The 20,677-nt window shown below is 38.9% G+C and overlaps 1 protein-coding gene across 1 annotated transcript in view; it reads right to left on the bottom strand.

The window, feature by feature from the left end:
• The window catches only part of adarb2 (adenosine deaminase RNA specific B2 (inactive)), a 227,919-nt gene extending 207,674 nt beyond the window's left edge, over positions 1–20,245 (bottom strand). The window contains exon 1 of the mRNA XM_017480853.3: positions 19,884–20,245. Coding sequence (XP_017336342.1) covers positions 19,884–19,983 — 100 coding nt within the window. The 5' untranslated portion in view covers positions 19,984–20,245. The remainder of the gene's footprint in view (positions 1–19,883) is intronic.
• Positions 20,246–20,677: the final 432 nt, after the last annotated feature.

Here is a 20,677-nt window from a genome sequence, read left to right as displayed (position 1 = left end):
TCCCAATGCACCTGCTGGAATTCTCAGTTCCCCTGAAGCTAGACAGTGCCTTGAGGAATCAGTTGTAGATAACCTAGCCTGATGACCCAGTGTGACGTCCGTAGGAAGGACGTTGTGTACCATGCACCACTTCCTAGCATGTCCCCTCACCTCTCTGTAACCAACTTGCCACCTCTACATTCATCATCCTTCTGTCTCTTCCTGACTATCAATGCTACACTCTTCCCCATCCTTTGCCTGAGGGTCTGTTATATACCTCTGTACCTCTTTCTCTATTCAAGCAATAGTCAGGGACAAGGCATTGTAAGAACAATTCAATGGTTAATCTGGTAACAAGCAAGACTTCACGCATTCCTTCAGAATCTGGCCGAGATAGAGAAGTGACAAATAACAGTAAAGCACAGCATGTCCCTTTGGCTCTGAAGACAATAAGAGCCACACAAGAATGAAGGTTGATAGAATTCCGACAATAAAACAAAAAGATCTTTGTCAGGGGCTCAATTAAATCACCGGTGATTCCGGCACATGTGGGACCAGAACCACCATGCACCACTTGACTCCTTTCATTAGTGTGCACTGGGACTGGCAAGACTAGTCGTATATATGTATATTTATAGCTTGATAACCAGCTGGAGAGTGGCGTCCTGCAAAGCTGCTCGGGAGCTTTGTGATCTTGTCACATAGAATCAGAAACACAAAAGGAGGTGACAAGCACTGAGGGTCTTCATGCTATTACAGGAAGAAACAAAAATAACTACAGAACAGAAGAGCATTAGAGGGGCTTTAGAAGATAGAAATCTGAGCTAGTCCTCCATTAGTACAGAAAAAGAAATATAATCAGAGATCAGCTAGAAGTGGTAATATGTCAAACTTAATAAGCAATAGCCACAAATGTGCCCGGACTGCAATAATCAGCAAATTAAGTCAGAATGGACAACACTTTGGCTAAATTGTTAGCGCTTGGGGCTAGTCAATAAAAAACCTCAGTGTTTAAAAAAAAGCCTTAGTGTCTAAAGGACAGTGGGATAAATGATGAGTGGCTCTTGGCAAGGGTGGAGGGCTGTACTGATTCAACTCGAGAGCTGTGCTATCGTTTGGGCTGACTCACTTCAATGAAGGTTCACAATTGAAGAAGGAAGCAGCTGTGTATGTGAGAAGTATAAAATTAGAGGCTTAGTGACTGACCTGCCAATTGTCAGACTAATTAAAAAAATTGCTAATTATAACGCGCTTTACTTCGAATAATCATTGGGCTATAAAGTCCTGGCTGTCAGGTGTAAACAAGGCGTGTGACTGCAGTGGGGGGAAATCAATGGACATCTGTTCATTTATCTCAGGCAGGGAACCAAATTGAAAATGGATTGCCCAATGCACCACAAATCTGCATTGTGATAAAGGAGCAATAAATCGCAACACCTGCTTAGTAAACGATAATTACCACTCCGGCAGCAGGCCCCATGGCCCTCTGCATACCGCCAATGAAGAATCAAATTGCAATCTCTTGCTGGATGGAAGACTGTAAGCCAGGAAAATTTGTAGGTGGAGCTGAGGCAGGACCGGACAGGATGTCTTCAATCACAGAGTGAAATTCTTCAGGTGGTGAACTGGGTTCTTCATTATGGAACTCTAATGAGTCAAAATGAGACAATAAATCCATTCTGCCGCCTCCCTGGCTGGGGAGTCTCCGACCTAATGATATTACATTTTAGTCTTTCAGCAGAGGGCCAATCGGTGCGTCCCCTGACATGCTCCTGGAGATTGCTCTAAATTTATAGCAGGAGGCACCAGGGCAGATGCACCTGAACTCAAATTCATGAAGAACGCTGTCTCTAAATGATTGAAAAACCAGTGGATGGGCTTCCTTCATTTTAGCTTTTGTTTGTATTTTTACCCAGAATCCTTGACATACATCTGCTGGCAGCTTGTATACGTTGATATTTTCAGCATTACCTGAAAACAGGCCATTCTGGCAATTTAGTTTACAAAACTAGTAAACAGATGTTCTCATTCTGCATTCCTGTGTATAATTAAATGATCCGTATACTTCCCATAGCTAAAAATATAAAAAATAAATAAATAAAACACAGCATTGCTGAATTCTTGAATTTGATCAGAACACATTGATTCATTTTATATTTCTAATAACATCTCTGATAGTAGAAAATCACAGGTTTATGTTAATGCGCTCGTTCTAATATGTTATCATGTCTATAGTAACGGATTTTATGGCAGACGTTGCACAATAATCTAAGATTATTATTTTTTTTTAAAAAGGATAAAAAATTAACTGTTATTTAACAAAGAAATAATATTTGTATATACATCATTGCTATGGTGAAGCTCTCTGTAGGGAGATGTTTTATTAACATTTATGAAAGTTTTTTTGTTCCTTAGATAAACAGAGGACTTCCAGATTTTGGGTAACACGACATGCTGTTTTGTTTTCTGCCTTATTAACTTCAAGAGAGGGACAAAATAGTAGTCGGTGAAGGAACAACTAACTTGTCTCACAACATTAAATGGACAAAAGTTTTGGCATGTTCTAAAAGAATGAAAGCCTTGGCAAATTGCTGTGTATAAGAAGAAAGTAACACTTCAGGACACACTGTTATTGGAAAAGAATCAATTTTGGGATGGTAAGAGTAACTTAACTCTTCTCCATCAAAAAAACTTTTCAAACGTACTTCTAAGCAGACTCTTTCCATGATTCTTTTCTTGCACGTAAGGGCTAATTGCTTATAAAATGTGAAAATTGTACAAAAAGTTGCATTCAATATAAAACTTGCTTTGGGCATTATCACTGTTTGTAAGACTACCAGACCGATAAATATAAAACTTTTTATACTTCAAAAAAATGTATTTAACACAAGCCAAGTGTTAGCTAGCCAAGTGGACGCACAACTAAGCTATCACTGTATGGGTTTAGCTGCTACAGTGCCATGCAAAGTATGTTCACTGTAATTATGCTCTGCTCATATCCATCCATCTTCTATACCGCTTATCCTTCCTTCAGGGTCACAGGGAAACCTTCTATACCGCTTATCCTCCCTATCCCGGGGAGCATTGGGCACAAGGCGGGGTACACTGGATGGGGTGCCAATCCATCGCAGGGCACAATCACATACCCATTCATACACTGCAGACACTTTGGACTTTATTAGTTTAAAAAAAAAAAAAATCGCTGCATATCAATTTTCCCCCTTCACACTAACTGACTGTGAGCGAGCACTGTGAGCGAGCATTTGGTGGAATTGAGAGCCAATAAGACACGAGTATTTCCGTGTATTTTCCTGTAAAGCCTGTCTGGTCCCGCCTCCGTTCACTGAAGATATAAAATTACAACACCGCCGTCTTCTTTTCCTGACATTCAGTTACGTAGTGACAAACCGCTCCAAGTGGAGAATTATTAGGGGCTAAAGAAAGAAAAAATCTTTGGGGCTATAGCCCCGAACACCCAGGCCAGGTCATGCCCCTGATTTTATCCCTTACAAAACAGATAGATATATTGACAGTCTAGCACTAAGCGGGCTTCTTCACTGCACAGTCATCTTTCTCTCGGTCTTTCAACCCTGTGACATCTCTGAAAGATAAAAGGAATGGGGAAAAAAACTGAAAGCCAAGAATTTAACATGGTTGGTTATACTGGTAAAGGTGTTTGGTGTTTGTGTTTACGTCATGGTTTGGTTAGTTTGAGCCATACAGCTGTGGATGCTGTGGATGGATTTGACAGCAATCCACATGAAATGTACTGCATCTGTTGCTGTTACTGTTATCTGTTACTGCTGCTGTAATCTGTTGCGCTTGTCTCTCAGCCCAAAGAACACAAACGTAATTTAATAGTGTGATAGTGAGAGAGTGGATACGGAACGAGCTTAAGTAATAGATCATTACTTCCTACAGCTTTTACTTGGCCATCTCTGAGGGCTAAATCTTCGTACACGAATACACAAATCCATGCAGCGCAGTAATAAATTTCCTAGATGCTGCTGATTCACTTCCAACATTAACATTTACCCTGAACACGTTAATATTTCCAGCTGCCATCCATCTCGCACTTCTGAATACATGATTTTGCATTTAGCAACATATGACAAGCTTATAATCATAATGATCATTCAGATCCAAGATGGGGGACATGAAAAGATGTTAAGAGTCTGCAAGATTGCTACTGAAGGGAAATATGCAACAAAATTAAAGACATCATTCACCAAGAGGCAAGAATATTACAAAACTTACATCATGTCTCCTTAAGCCTCAGTGAATCACACAAGATTTGCAGGCTTGTCGAGAGGGCTGCAATGCGAGGTACACACACAAACATCATCAGAGCCCAGCCACGGGAGTGAATTGTGCTCCTGTCACAAGCCCTTCTCGACGACACTTAAACAACAAGCAGACATAGATTAGTCACGTTAGGAGCTCCATCTGCTACAGAAGCTCTCTCTATCTCTATCTCTCTCTCTCTCTCTCTCTCTGCCTTCCTCTCTCTTCATCTCTCTCGACCCAAAACTCCTGCCGTGGTCTTTCATGTTGAGCTAAGCTCAGGTAGGTGTGATTCTTGGTGCACTCATTGCTCTCGGCAGGCTTCTTTGTGTTTTTCAGCGTCGGAGCACACAGAGCTCGATAAAGAGCCACGTATTACACACACGCTCTTTCACTTTTCATTTCCAGCGTGGGCAACAATACACGCTAAGCTTCAGATTCAATACGGGGTAATGAGAGTGACAAAAATACCTTCTCCCGCATCCAGCACGGTGCACAAAGTCTCTCTTGAGTGAACTTATATCCACCTGGCCTGCTTTTACCGTGGCCTTATTTACAGGCTGTCTGCTAAACACATATTACAGAGCAGAAAGTTAAGTACCAACTTCCTGCATTGAGACATCAGAGGTTATTCTCTCTCTCTCTCTCTCTGTACATCATTCTTTCCCTCCCTAACCAGCTTGGTTTTTTTCCTTGTCTCTCTCTCTTGGTTTTTTTTTTTTTTTACTTCCCAGTAGTTGGTAAGCTCAAGCTGAGAGTGACAGGTAAGGGAACAGCAGGAAAAGGTGACAACAAGATAACAGCTGCTGCTGCTGGCCTCATCATCATGACCTGACGCCTTTGTGCACATGTGTGTGAGTGTGTGCTGGTGCCCGATTGAATCAGTGAGAAAGAATTACAAACTACATTTGTAAAAAATGATGTGCGGCTCATACAGTTTGCTCCTTTAAAATGGAGAGGAACCGCCATTAAATAAATGAGAGGAGCCAAAGGCCACTGATCCACTTCATGCTGTAGGAATAGACAGAAAGGATTAATGCTCATACACACAGCTCATACTGTTAGTGTTCCCACTACAATTTTATCCACACACACACACACACACACACACACAGAGACACACACTCACACACACACATGCAGATACACACACGACACCCTTCCTCATCTGTTTCTGGACCAAACTCCATCATTCCCTGAACAGATTCTGCTGTGTCTGTGTTTTTACACCATTAGCAAGGGATGGGAAATTTCTGGAACACATCATTAGGTTTGTCACACATCTTACCCCCACACCCCACCGTTTCTCTCGGAGACCGATCTGACAACGGAGAAGGAAAGATTTCGTGCCATGAGAAGAGGGCAAGCCGAGTCGGTCCACGCAGTGCAAATGTTTACCAAAAGAGATCAGGAATCACACTCCACAATTAACACTCAACATCAATACGTTTCTGTCGTGGTTTCATTTGAGGACTACATCCGTTGTAAAATGATACAAGAAACATAAAATAATAAGAAGAGTAATGACAAGCAGTACTGACTGTGTTGGAATGATGTTCAGTATGAAAATTGTGAATAACAGTCCTGGGTTACAAATCAGTATATGGAAATGTGTGTGTGTGTGTGTGTGTGTGTGTGTGTGTGTCCACATGACCACATACTGTATATGAGTGTGTGTCCACAATACCACAATAATATCAGCTTTATCCTGGAGAACTTCCACATCCAATATCAGTACATCCCATATACACACATCTACAAAATCTATGAAGTAATTACAGTTTGCTTCAGTGATCACAACAGATGTCTGGTTTCCAGAGAAACAACATTTTCATTCAGTTTTGGGTTTTGTTTTGGTAAAAAAATAAAATGTGTCAATTGTTTCACTAAAAATATTCTATAATTACTGCTATACTATATTGTTATTATTATTATTATTATTTATATATATATATATATATATATATATATATATATATATATATATATATATATAATTAGTGCTGGTGATATGAAAATATAATATGCTGATATTGTGAAAATTTATATTTTATATTGAATATGTTTTTCTGAGCTATTCAGATAACTTCTTAGGCATTTTTAATTATTATTTAAAAAATTTGTTTTTTTTCATTAAATAATTGAATTACAAGCCAACTCTAAGCAGCTGATGTCAGATTTTTGTACTTATCTACCTCTCTCTCTCTCTCTCTCTCTCTCTATATATATATATATATATATATATATATATATATATATATATATATATATATATATATATATATATATATATATATATATATATATATATATATACACGTGTGTGTAATATTGTCATGGGAAGGTTTTCTTTTTTTAAATGTAAAACTACTGTATTGCTGGCAGTTAACAAACGTAAATATAATGATGCATATCATGTATCGTAAAAATGCCTTAAAGTATGTGACTGATCATTACACTTACATGTACTCATGATTCAAACAACTTACCATTAAGGCAGAATCCAGTCCATTCAGGTACAGTAGCTCGTAAGTTTAAGTCCTGAGTTTAATTTATTAGCTCAGAGCAGTTCTAAAAATGCTTAATTACTATGTTACAAATATAAAGAGAGGGTAGCCAAGTATTAATTACTGTAATTGTAATCTGCCTGGCTTTTTTCTCTGATTTTCCTATATTTGCTCTTGCAAATATGCTCAGAGTCTTTGAGAGAAACATTAAAAACAAGAATTGTATGAAATGTTGGTCAGTGACTCATGAAATGACTGCTGGGTTAATATTCTCTGTTATTGCTATTGGGGAAAAAAAGGGGGGGGGGGGGGGGGGTTGTCTTCCATTCTGCAATATTATGCACTTTTCAGCTTGGCAGGTTCATTTCCTTGTGGTAGCTTTGATATGGTTTTTGAATGGAAGTTTCAATGCAAACACACACACACACACACACACACACACACACACACACGCGCGTACAGTGTCTTACTATAGCGTACTTTAAGCGTGGTGTTAATGTCTCTCACATCCTCTAGCTCTTTATAGGGAACATGAAGAGTATCCGACCTGGAACCTGTAAAGCTCTGCTCTTCACCTCTGAAAGTAAACAGTTTGAGGGAGGGAAACTCAGACACAGTAGACATTTCGCTGCATATGAAAATCAAACACACCGTGGGCTATCGCAGGAAACGAGGCTATGAGGCTAATGAATAACACACTTGAGGACGTGCTGTTATAGGAAAATAACCAGCTACACAGCAGAGTTAGTGTTACTACACCAGAGTTGATCATTTCGTATAACAGCACATCTCAGAGTGTTATATTCCTCTTAAACTACATCAATCAAAGAATGACAACAACGTGTTACGTGTACTGTATTACCTGTTTATAGTTACGGTTAATGTTATGGAACGTTCGTGAAACAAGTTAGTTCTTGTTATCACTTACATTATAGCAGCTATAAACAGTCATTCCCTCACCAGCATGTATTTAATCTGACTTGTTATCAGATTGGCAGATGCGAAGGCAAAATTTATTGATCAAGCAAACAGTTACATTTACATTTATTCATTCAGCAGATGATTTTATCCAAAGCGACTTGCAGATGAGGGAATACAAGTATATATTAATACTATTCAAGATCTTATAATTTAGTTCTAGAGAAGCGAAGTGCTTGGAAGTTCATTCCACCACTGAGGGACGGTCGGTGTGAAGGTTCTGGAAAGGGATCTTGAGCCACGCTGAGTAGGCACTACTAAGCGTCGGCCCTTAATCGGTCGCAGGTTGCATGAGGGAACGTAAGCCTTCAGGAGAGAGTTGAGGTAGGAGGGTGCTGTTCCAGACAAGGTCTTGTACGTGAGCATCAAGGCCTTGAATTTGATACGGGCGGCTACAGGAAGCCAGTGGAGGGAGAGGAAAAGGGGTGTGACATGGGTCCAGTTCCAAACGCAAATCCAAAATCACAAGTAAACGCACAAAAAACATAAGAACTTGGAGAACGAGGCATGAAACAAACAGCGACTTAGCACTGAATGAATGACAGTCTGTCTATATTTCTGCTGTGTGTATCTATTGGGAACACACGTGTTTGATTAACCAGAGCATGTGACAGGGTCATGTGACCTGGCTGCAGTCAGTGAAGCTGATGGGGCCGTGGCTATGATACTTGTCACATAACTCAGAAACCACAAAGCCTTCTGTCCTGAAGTCTTTCCTCTGCCGAAAATGTAAAAGAACAGCTTTATCCGTGACTGTTACGAAGTTCTGACACCGGAGACTCCTTCTATAAAATGTTCAATAAACATCTTACAGAAAACTTCACCACATCAATGCTGGGATTTTTTTTCCTTTGTAAAAACAACAATACCGTCCTTATCTGTTTATTATTAGTTGTAGCTTATGTGGCGTATCATTCCAACAAGTTCTTAGATAAAAACAAACAAAAAACAATAATGTATCAGAGCGAGTGCAAACCAGAAATTAAATAAACCAGAAATTTTCTGGGCTGCTGCTATAGAAAATATATTTTCAACAACCGTGTGATAGTCAGGTGTGAGAGTCATATTTTAGTCATATAGTGCATTTTACAGCAATTATTTTCAAGCCATTTTGACCTGAACGCAACAAGAATCTGGAAATAAGACAAATATGCCAAATTTTGGCTTTGGCTAAATTTTTTAACAAACCTCAAACTTTAAGAAAACAAGAATCACCAAAATCTTATTAACTATCTAAATGGGGCTAAGCTTTCTACAGAGATCACAGCAAATAGATAGAGAGAGAGAGAGTGCTTAACAAACTGTAAAAACTGCTGTAAGCTATGAATAAAGGTGAGCACAAAGATAAACATAGTTTCCATGGTCATACTTATTGTTGTTGGATTTTTTTTTTCAACTATATGTTAATTAACTGCAAATTAAAGCAGCATTTAGCAGTTGTTTTTAGACAATCAGTGTGTTGGTGGCATTCGGTGAATAGAACTTTCCTTCTAGTTGAGATGCGTGCAAAAGTGTGTCAGGCGGCAGAGGTGACAGCAGTAATGCTTTTATTAAAGATGGTAAACAGCAAACCTTAACCCTAACCCTAACCCTAACCACTTAGCTTAATCGTAGCAACAAACAGGCAGAATGTCAGGCGATTTACAAACGGGAGATCCAAGGCAAAAACAAAACCACAAAAACCATTAGTGTAAACACAGGCAAGCAGGATGGGTACGTCAGTCGTAGAACATAGCTGTGCAGATTAATGAAAATTCAACGTTTCTATTTACAGGGTGTGTGTGGATGATTGAAACCAGGTGTGCTGGATCAGAAATCAGGTGGACATGAACATTTCATTGGGTGCGTCTCAATCAGCTCTCTAGTTAGTAGTCAGGGCACCAATCAGGGAGTCGGCCATTTTAAGGGCTGCCTCAATCACAAAATCGTTCCAGTGCACTGCAACGTTTGCTCCATAATAAATCCCACAATGCACCTCAAAAATCAAGCGCGTCGTTCCCTTACTGGAAATGACATCATGTGTTCTGAAGCCTCTTAGGCAGCTTCGTCTACAAATGTAAGTAGCTTGTTATTGTTCTTGTAGCTCTCACATAATTACTTACGTTAGCGATTTTTAACTTTATTTGACGTTCTCTATTCGGTTTGTTTGAGTCTAACGACTTTTAAGTGTTTAATGATTTTTTTTTTAATCCTCTAGCTAGCCTACGATCCTGTTTGAAGTACCGTGACAGAAACACATGTGATTAAGCTAAAAAATGTATATGACATATAATGTCAGAAAGATATCGGTCCTGCCTGTAGTTGATAAATTCCAGTGGTGACGCGAGTACATAGTCATATCACCAGAATTGAGTGTCCCAATGTGTAGGGTCCTTACCAATGCCCAAACTCATGTACATGCTAAACACCACCTAGGGAGATAGGGAGCTGATCGAGACACATCCAGTGTGTGATGTGGCTGAGTGTTCTAGTCCATAGCGGCCATATTTGTAGGCTATGGTGTGGCAATGGCATTACAAAGAGATACATTTTTCAGTTTTCAAAAGGTATATATATATATATATATATATATATATATATATATATATATATATATATATATATATATATATATATATATATATATATATATAGTAGAAAAATGTCAAATATGAAGGGTTTTGTCAGGACACTTTTTCCTGTATATTGTGTATATAGGTGAGAAATTTAAATAAATGTCACAATTGCACTGCTATAAAAATCTAAACAGACGCCAATAAAACAAGTCAATAAAACATTCATTCATTTGCATTAGATCAGACAAAGCTAATACAGACAAAGATTGGTTTAAACACCTTATAAAGGATTTGCTCAATAAGCCTGATGTGCATACACACACACACACACACACACACACACACGCACCCTGGAGGAGCTGGGAATCAATGGATGAGCACGGATTTACCAGAGGGCATGAGGAGAAAAAAAAAAGTCCTTTAATGTGCGCTGTCAGAGGAGTGATGAACCTAAACTACTGCAAAATACCTAATCTACTCAAACAGCCATAATCATCTACAAACCAAATCTCTCAGAGCACATCCTGCCAGCAATGCGCTGAGCTAATGCTTCTCTTACACACTGAGTCATGTTTAAATAACACCATCGTTTCATACACACACGCCAATGAGAGGAGATACAGTCAGCCACGCTAAGCAGTCTCTCGGCATTGCCTATTAAGATAAGGATGGAAAAAAAAAAAAAACCCATCAAGAGTACCTAGAGAAAGTGCTGTGGTTAAACAGATGTTTTGATTCTCTGCCTTCAGGCCAGATGTGTAATGACACAAGGACAAGATGGCTAATAATCATTCGGAATTAACAGCTCATACTGGAGAAATAATATGCTAGATCATAAAGTGTAAAAACAGTCTGCCAAAGAAATATGGCTTCACCGAGCACTTGGAGATGAATCATTATGTATTTATTTATGTATTTTTTATTTTATTCATATTTCAAATGCATATTTGTATGCAATAACCTGCTTCTGTGTTAGCATTAATATCATTAAAGCAGATGGAAATTATATCATATCACAAATATCAGTAGACACTATATACACACACAACTGTATATACACTTATCTATCGCTCACTGTGCAAAAGTCTGCACCCCCTGAAGTCCAAAAAGTTATAACTGAAATGTGGATACTCTTAAAAAGATAAGAATTCAGAACTTACAGCATCATCAACAAACCAAAACATCTGAATAACTTGTAGAGAAGTAATTACTCCTTTTGTTAGCATTAATATTGTTAATACAGATATAAATTGTTACTGGTCTCCACGTATAATATATATTATATATATATATATATATATATATATATATATATATATATATATATATATTATATATATATATATATATATATATATATATATATATATATATATATATATATATATATATATATATATATATATATATATCCTTGTGCAATTGTTTGCACCCCCCACCCCCTCCATGTTTGTTAAATACCAAAGATAGGATTTTACAATGTATCTACAGTATACAAATATACCAATTTATTAAGATAGACAGTGAAATGTGGATGTACTTTATAGGGCAACATTATAATACAAACCATGCAGCAATATCAACTGGAAAACAGTTTTAAAAATGGTTCAGTGGATATTTAAAAAACCTCTGGAGACATAATAATGGATTCCTGTAGCATTACTGTTAAAATGCACACAAATGGGCGGTAGCTACTACACATGTAGCTACTCTACATACGGTTTATGTCATTGTGCAAAGGTTTGCTCTCCCATTGTTTGTGCAGAAACTATTTACCTAGCAAAATATAATATTCCAATAAGTTAAACATGAGCAACAATAAAAGGAAAATATATATATATATATATATATATATATATATATATATATATATATTTATATATATATATATATATATAATGACTGGGTCCATATCAATAACCTGTTACTGTCTTCATGTAAAACAGATACAAGTTGTCAATCTATGTGTCAGTCTGTCTTTGTGCAAAAGTTTATACCCCCATAATTTGTGAATTGCAAAAAAAGGAAATTGTACAGCGAATGTGCAAAACTTCAACATTCAACAAGAAACTGTCAAATTAAATGTGGAAATACAGTGCCCTCCATTAATATTGGCACCCTTGGTAAATATGAGCAAAGAAGGCTGTGAAAATTTGTCTTTAATGTTTAACCTTTTGATGCTTTGTTCAAAGAATTCACAGAAATACTCTGCTCTCACGGATATCAAACAATTGCAAACACAACACAGGTTTTAATATTATATATATATATATATATATGTTTTTTTTATATATACACCTATACTCATTAAATATAGGTGTGCAACAATTATTGGCACCCCTATAAATTCATTTGAGAAAAATATATTTGAAGTATATTCCCATTGATATTTTACACTCTTTTGTACACCTGGGTGACTAAGAACAGGAAATTGTTCAACCATGACTTCCTGTTTCACAGGGGTATAAATATGAGGTAACACATAGACCAAATTCCCTTAGTCATTCAGAACAATGGGTTAGACCAAGTAATATGGGGCAGCTGTGGTGGTAGAGCGGGTCGTCCACTAATCGTATTGTTGGCAGTTTGATTCACGGCCCACGTGACTCCACATACCGAAGTGCCCTTGGGCAAGACACTGAACCCCAAGTTGCTCCCAATGGCAAGTTAGCACTTTGCATGGCAGCTCTGCTTCCATTGGTGTGTGAGTGTCTGTGTGTGTGTGAATGGGTGAATGAGACACAGTGTAAAGTGCTTTGGATTAGTGCAGACCATTTACCATTTAATATAACTGTGCGGAAAAAGGTTGGGTATAAGAAAATAGCACAAGCATTGAAAATGCCCATTTCCACCATCAGGGCAATAATTAAGAAGTTCCAGTCAACTGGAAATGTTATGAATCAACCTGGAATTGGACGTGTGTCTATATCGTCTCTACGCACTGTGAAGAGGACGGTTCGAGTCTCAGGATCTCAGGATCACAGCTGGAGAACTGCAGAAGTTAGTTGTGTCTTGGGGTCAGAAAGTCTCCAAAACTACAAAGTGAAGTCACCTACATCACCACAAAGTTATCTGGAAGGGTTTCAAGAAAAAAGCCTCTACTCTCATCCAAAAACAAACTCAAGCATCTTCAGTTTGCCAGACACTACTGGACCTTCAAATGGGATCGGGTTCTATGGTCAGAAACCATAATAGAGCTTTTTGGTAATAAACACCAGAGGTGGTTTTGGAGCACACAGAGAGGTAGCCATATGGAAAAGTACCTCATGTCCACGGTTAAATATGGTGGTGGCTCTTTAATGTTTTGGGGCTGTTTTTCTGCCAGAGGACGTGGACAGTTTGTTAAGATACATGACATCATGGACATGGACACAAAATCAAGGTCCTGCCATGGCCATCCCAGTCCCCTGACCTGAACCCCATAGAAAACCTGTGGGGTGAACTGAAGAGGTGACTCCACCAGTGTAGACCTCAAAATTTGAAGGATCTGGAGAGATTCTGTATGGAGGAACGGTCTCAGATCCCTCACCATGCATTCTCCAACCTCATCAGGCGTTATAGGAGAAGACTCAGAGTGGTTCTCTTGGTACAGGGAGGTAGCACAAAGTATTGACTAAAAGTGTGCCAATAATTGTTGCACACCTATATTTAACAAAGATACTCTTTTTTGATAAACCTGTGTTTTGTTTGAATTATTTGATATCCATGACAGTAATTTTGTGAATTTTTTTAACAAAAGATCAAAAGGTTAAACAGACACTTTTTCACAGCCTTCTTTGCTCATATTTACCAAAGGTGCCAATATTAGTGGAGGACAGTGTACTGTGCAATAAGACAACAATCCACAACAAACAAACAAACAAACAAACAATGACTTCTTCCTTCCTATCTGCAGTATTCATACCGTTAGAACATATAAACTGTCAAACCACAACACTGATGAGAATGGTAAAAAATAAATAAATAATAAAATAAAAAGCTACTGAAGATGAATAAATGAATACATTCAGCAAAACAAGTTTGTTCCTACAGATATATAGTATATCTCTTGTGCAACCTGCCCACCCCATCCTGATGTGTTTGTAAATGAAATATGGATGCATTCTTGCCGAAGACATGAATCACAAATAAAAATGGTAGAAAAAAGAAAGAAAGTGCGTCAGAATTAGAAATGAATAAAAATGTCCGGAAGATTAAATAAGGAACAACTGACAGCACCTACACCTTAGTATTAATTGAGTTTCTTTGTCTTCTTTCGTTTGTCCTTTGTAAAGGATCACATACAGTATCAGCACTCCGTAATTACCAGCATCCTTCAAAGGATAGTGTCATTTTCCCTGACATAAAAATGTGTCGCAGCATTAGGCTTACTTCATTGTGTTGTGTCAGTGCTAGCTCATGGGCTTTGTTAATTGATTTGTGGCCCACATAGCACCACAGCGCTGTTCTCTACTTTCAAGATGTGGTTCTGGAGACTCATGCTCTCTGCGTGTGTACCGGGTCAGACATCTCCCACAGATGCTAACGCTGTTATGCTGTTGGTCAAAGCAAGCAAAGAATACTAAGCAGGCTGAGAATCTAACTGGACTCATACTAGTGCTTGTTAGATAATTAAATGTGTCAAGCATGAGTCAAGTGCATTGATGGCAGGACAAATAGCAACAACATAATAAATATTAATCATTTAAAAAATTATTCACAGTTTAAGCGATCACTACAAAAACACCAACGCAAAACTTTTTGCATTCGTTAGCTTTTGTTTTGATTATCTGATATTATTGTTTTCTGATATTGTTATCTGATATCTGATGTTAGTGTTTTCTGATATTATTTTTTTTAAAAAAAGGTCTAGAAGATTCTCTTAAAAAAATGTACCCAGGGCCAAACCCCAGTCGGACGATTACCCGACCAGCTCATCTGTGTTATTGAGACATTCGTTTCGGCGTTAAATGTGGTTTTTCCTCGCTGAACTTTAAGCAGAAATCCAGCAGCCACATCTCAAAAAGCCAACAGGGCCTATTAAGAGATAATGACTAATTATGCTAATTTGTAAAGTTGTGCTCTTTCTTTCCTTGGTCATTTTATCAGCCAGTCCTCCACAGGGAGCAGTAACCATTCAATGTTAATAAGCATTTTTATTTTTTTTTCACCTCACTGGACAAACGTCCAGAGGAGGACACGGTGTCCTATATTGAGGAGGATTTCACAGTTAATCAGGGAAGTGGCTGTGAAAGTCGACGCTGCAGCTGCAGCCGGTGGCACTGATGACCTTCATTAACCTTTCAAATGCCGGCGGCACCTTGCACTAAACCCTCTTATCAACAAAACGCACAAATAGCCAGCCTTTTCGAATCTAAACGCAAGTGTTTTCTTTCCCTCGCGTTGTGTGATAGCTTGAACTGAATATTAGCTGAGATCTTCTAGAAATGCACAGGGAGGAGTTCTGTCCATATATGGTAAGAGACAGAAATGGTGACAATACAAGTGTTTCTGTTTGTCCTGTCTGGTGTCTGATTGAGCTTGATCGGAAACGGAGACACCGAGGAAGCAGAGGCAGCCTCTCCGAAGGGACTCCCAGCCCACACACACACACACACACACACACACACACACACACAGAAAGACAAGTCTTACCAGCATGGAACGTCAAAACAAAGACAGCAACTATGGCTTCACAATTCCTCATAATCCAGTGGGGTCTTCAGCGATCACTATGATGTCACGGAGATGGGAGAAAAGACTGACCTCGACCTGCATCCTTGACATATTCACAAAATAATGTCTTTGAACTGAGCTTCACTGTTTGGTTCATTTCAGATAAAAATAGTTACATAATTGCCCCGTTATTTGAGCTGATATGTACTGTACGTAATCGGTCGTGCTGAAGTCGGCCACAAGCACACAGTTCAGTCTGAATTCGTTACTTCATAGAATTTACTCGCTGTTTTATCATATTATAGTCATAATTTTCAATAACTCGATAACTGATCGAGGTGACGATGCATTGTTACACTGCTATTAAGTTTATGTCTGACACAAGGGGACGTTTACGGACAAACTTACCTTATTCTGACTGTATTCTTCCTAGGAAATAGGAAAAATTCACCAAATTGTATATATGGTCCTTTTATTGTGCTCCAAATCAACACCCGCAGACGATGTCACACTAATTCCTAATCACCCGATCCTGCTTTTTATACACCTCCGATACTCCTTTCTGCACTCGACCATTCACAGAGATGATCACCGTCATGAGAATGAATGCAACTCGGCCCTGAAACCCTCCAGACTGATAACATTACGTACACCATCCACATTCCTGCATCACAAAGAAGAACAAAAGCACACCAATTGTGCATTTCTGCAGCGAGATCACGAACGAGTGAGCGGCGCAAGGGTTCGGCGTGTAGCTTATTTGCTCTGGAGGACAGCTGACATCTTGTCAGATGTGGATGAGACATGATTTGGACATTTGGACATTGACATACTACACATATCTGCAGTGAAGTGTGATAACAAAAAAAAAATCTGACCTGAGAGGTCTTGTTACGGTTACACAGACATGTACTGTATGTGATCCAGGAGCACTTGTCAAAAAATATATAAATTAATTTAAAGCATTGGGATCATTTTAAAGATTTTCCTCAGGTGTTTTCAGAAAACCTGGAATTGGCATGACATTTTTTTGACAAATTAACAAGAGGTCATTTTTAATCGTGACACAATACAGGTTCAACAGTTTGACCCCCCCCCCTCCATTTCTTCTTCCAGCTAGTCTTTTTTCCTGCTAGTGCCACTTTTTTACAGTGACCTTGGGTGTTATTAAAGGCGCACTATATGTATTGCAGAGCAAATCAAGATCATGATGTGTAGCAAAAGGACAGTAATCTGTCCTTACAAAAGGTGCAGACGGAAGTGAAAGGTCTGGTGTCCAGTTGTTGTTTTTTTTCTGTGTACACTTTACCCTATGACTGCACTTCTGTCCTTAAATGAACAATTACACACCACAATCTATTATAATCAGTGAGGGGGGGGGGGGGGGGGGGGGTCTGCTTAAATCTGATTTGGGTAAACAGAGATTTAATGTTCTTCTAATCCGTAGCATTTTATTGGGGATCAAAGTGCATTAAAGTGCACAGTTTCAGGATAATCCCAAAAAAAAAAACGCCGGCCGTTTTCCAAGAGGACTATAAACATAATTGATTCAGCTCTGGAAAAGACTGACGTATATTAGAATAATGCTTAGATTTATCCTTCCATCTCCATTATCGGAGATTAGAGCGGGAAAAGTTAAAACAATGCACTGATGTCATCCAGCTTTGTGGAATTAATTGTGTCGACATTCCTCTGAGTGCGGTTTCTATCACAGTGATAACATAATGTAACACAATGATAAAATGTTGAATAAGAGACAAGGATTTGTCTTAAAAAAAAAAAAAACTGGTGTGAAGTGTGTGTGTTCTGTTAATAAGCAAATAAATGAAGAAATCTCAGAACGCTAAAACTTCAAACGGGCGAGTGTACTTTGGCATTTTGGGGTCTCGGAGTATGAAGGAACAGTCACCATCACAGTCCATCACCTCAGCTGGGAAATTTTCAATCACACACACACACACCCACACCCACACACACATACACACAATGTTCATATGCAATGCTTAATGCTCTGTGACCATTTGTGTCACTTCCATTATGTAAATACATTTGACTCAGCACTGCACTTATCTTGCTTTTCTCAATTACAGAGGTTATAAACATCACAGGTTCCAGGACAGACCTCCGCTTTAATAATAATAATAATAATAATAATAATAATAATAATAGGTTAAATTTCCATAATGCTTTTCTCAACCCTGTGGTTGCTTTAGAAAGGGTGTTATTTATATACCAAACACATCCTCTGGCATATATGACAAGCAAATTGAACTGAATCTTTTAACACTTCCTGTTAGGAAGTGTGTGTGTGTGTGTGTGTGTGTGTGTGTGTGTGTGTGTGTGTGTGTGAGAAAAAAGTATTACAGATTGAACAAACAGTGAAGCAGCGTAGACGGCATGTGCCAAGCTGAGCGCGATCTGGATAAATTTCTATTCAAAACGATCACATCATGAACAATCGCTGGAAAATACGAAGCAGGAAATAAGTGCAATGAACACATTCCTGCCAGTCAACCTGAAGGAGATACAGAGGAAGTGTGTCTGGGAGCGGGAGGTTTGATCACCAACACGTTATCAGCCCCGGGGTCTGTCATGACGGGTGATAAGCAACTGTTATACACACACACACACACACACACACACACACACACATATGCACACAGAACTGTCACGGTAAACACAGAGGTGTCCCTGATACCCAGGCACTGGCGAGCGCCCTCATTTATTACCATTGCCACTGCAGAGCGATGAAGAAGCACCACGGGCTGCAGTCACTCACCTCAGCCTCTGCTTCGTTTATTCCTCAGCGCTTGTGATGAAATTTCTGAGGTGATCACGCAACTAGGTGGCAAGCAAAGTGGATGGACAATGGAGGGGTGGAAAAGGGTGATCTGCAACAATGTGCAACAAGTTTGGTTTGGGTTGGGTTTGTGTCTTGAGTGCTAAGAAGTTGGTCAGTAATAATAATAATAATAATAATAATAATAATAATATTTAAAAAATTATTTTCCTTAAAGAGTTTTTTTAAATAGTCCACTAAGGTATACTGGAACAGCTATACATCCTTCCTGATTCCACATGTGCACGACTTTATTTCTATACAGAAGTGCATCAATAATACGTCTAAGAAAAGTTGCTTTCCTATATCTTACAAAAGACCAGAAGTCAGATGTCCTTGCATTGAAGATGTTTGACCTTACAGTCTCATATGAGCCATAATGTGATTTCTATTCATCTCTTACAGCGACACGTTACCAAGGACAATAGAAACAGACTACTGGTGATGTACAACGACAAGGATAAACACCCTGGTCCTCTGTTTCAACTGGACTGCACTCAGGGTGACGTGACATGTTATGTTATGACGTGTATGACATATGATATGACATATGATATGATATATGATATACAGAGCCATATAACCTCTGTATAAACGCTGATTGCTTTGAGTGAAGGCGACTGGAAAAGCGCCACAGCGGACATTACGCACCAAAACGCAAAATTACGCACAGGCACTGTGCGTCTGGTTCTGAAAGCCTGACGTCTCGCTGGGTATTTAGGAAAAGCAGAAAGAAAACATTTTTTTTTCTTCAAGGAAGTGAAAATAAATAAATAAATGAATGAATGAATAAATAAATAGTTCAAAAAGCAAAAAGGCAAAAGCTCATGTGTGCTGCGCGCAGGACACCATCGCACCGGCACAACGCACACGCGCGCACGCACACAGGTACGCACATGACACATTTTGGAACATACACAATATAAGTGAACTACTTAATTAATAACCTTGTAGATAAATAAATAAACACCAGTGTGAAGGTGAAGGGGGATGTTTTGTTGACCTCTTGCTCTGAATGAATGACACCTATAGCTTTAGGAGAACAGTTAAAAAAAAAATGCGTATGATGTAAAAAATCGACTTTACCTTTGCGCTTGGATCTTCTCCTCCTTCTCCGTTTAAACTTGCACCGGATCTGGCCGCTTCCCGCACCGCCGCCGCTGCTGCCGCCGAGTATGGAAGCCATCGGAGCGGATCGGGACAAGTTGATGTGCTCGGGCTTTTTGGCAAGAGAGGAGAAAAAAATAAAAACACACACAAAAAAAACTTGTTCAGGTTCGCTGAGCGCGGCGCATCGGTGGACCTCTCTACCGCATCCGCTCGGTCTCCCCCGCCTGTCCCTTACTGCTCCTGAAACTGCTCTCTAACTGCCTCTCTTAACGCGGTGTCTCATTCGCACCTCGCTCGGGTTAAAGCCGTTTGCTCTGTGCTGAAACGCTTCCAGTTTTTCTGCATCTCAGCGATTGATTTTTTTTTTTTTTTTTTTAGATTCTCTACCATCCAATCGCATCGACCAGGTTTTGAATATGCAAATTATAGCCAATCACAACGCGAGGAGCAATGTGACGTCAGAGTCATCCACCCTTTCCATCTGGAGCCCCGGCCCTATCGAAAAAATTATGTGTAAAGACTTTCATTGCCTTTTCATGTACTATTTAGGACGTGTATAAATGTCTGTAAATGCTTGTAATATTTATTATGACCTGTTTATTTTCATTTCCTCTGGCGAATAAGCATGTCTTTGTACGTCCACTAAAAACTACTTTATATGTCCACTATTTTTTTTATGTTTAGTGTAGTACACATTCATCATCGGTAAGCACTTTATCCTGGTCAGGTGTTATGAGGAACACTTGGTGGGAAGTGAATGGAACACAAGC

This window comes from Ictalurus punctatus, chromosome 1 (genome assembly GCF_001660625.3).
Source record: "Ictalurus punctatus breed USDA103 chromosome 1, Coco_2.0, whole genome shotgun sequence".
NCBI lineage: Eukaryota > Metazoa > Chordata > Actinopteri > Siluriformes > Ictaluridae > Ictalurus > Ictalurus punctatus.
The sequence above is the reverse complement of the archived record's forward strand: the minus strand, read 5'-3'. Positions and strand labels throughout refer to the sequence as shown.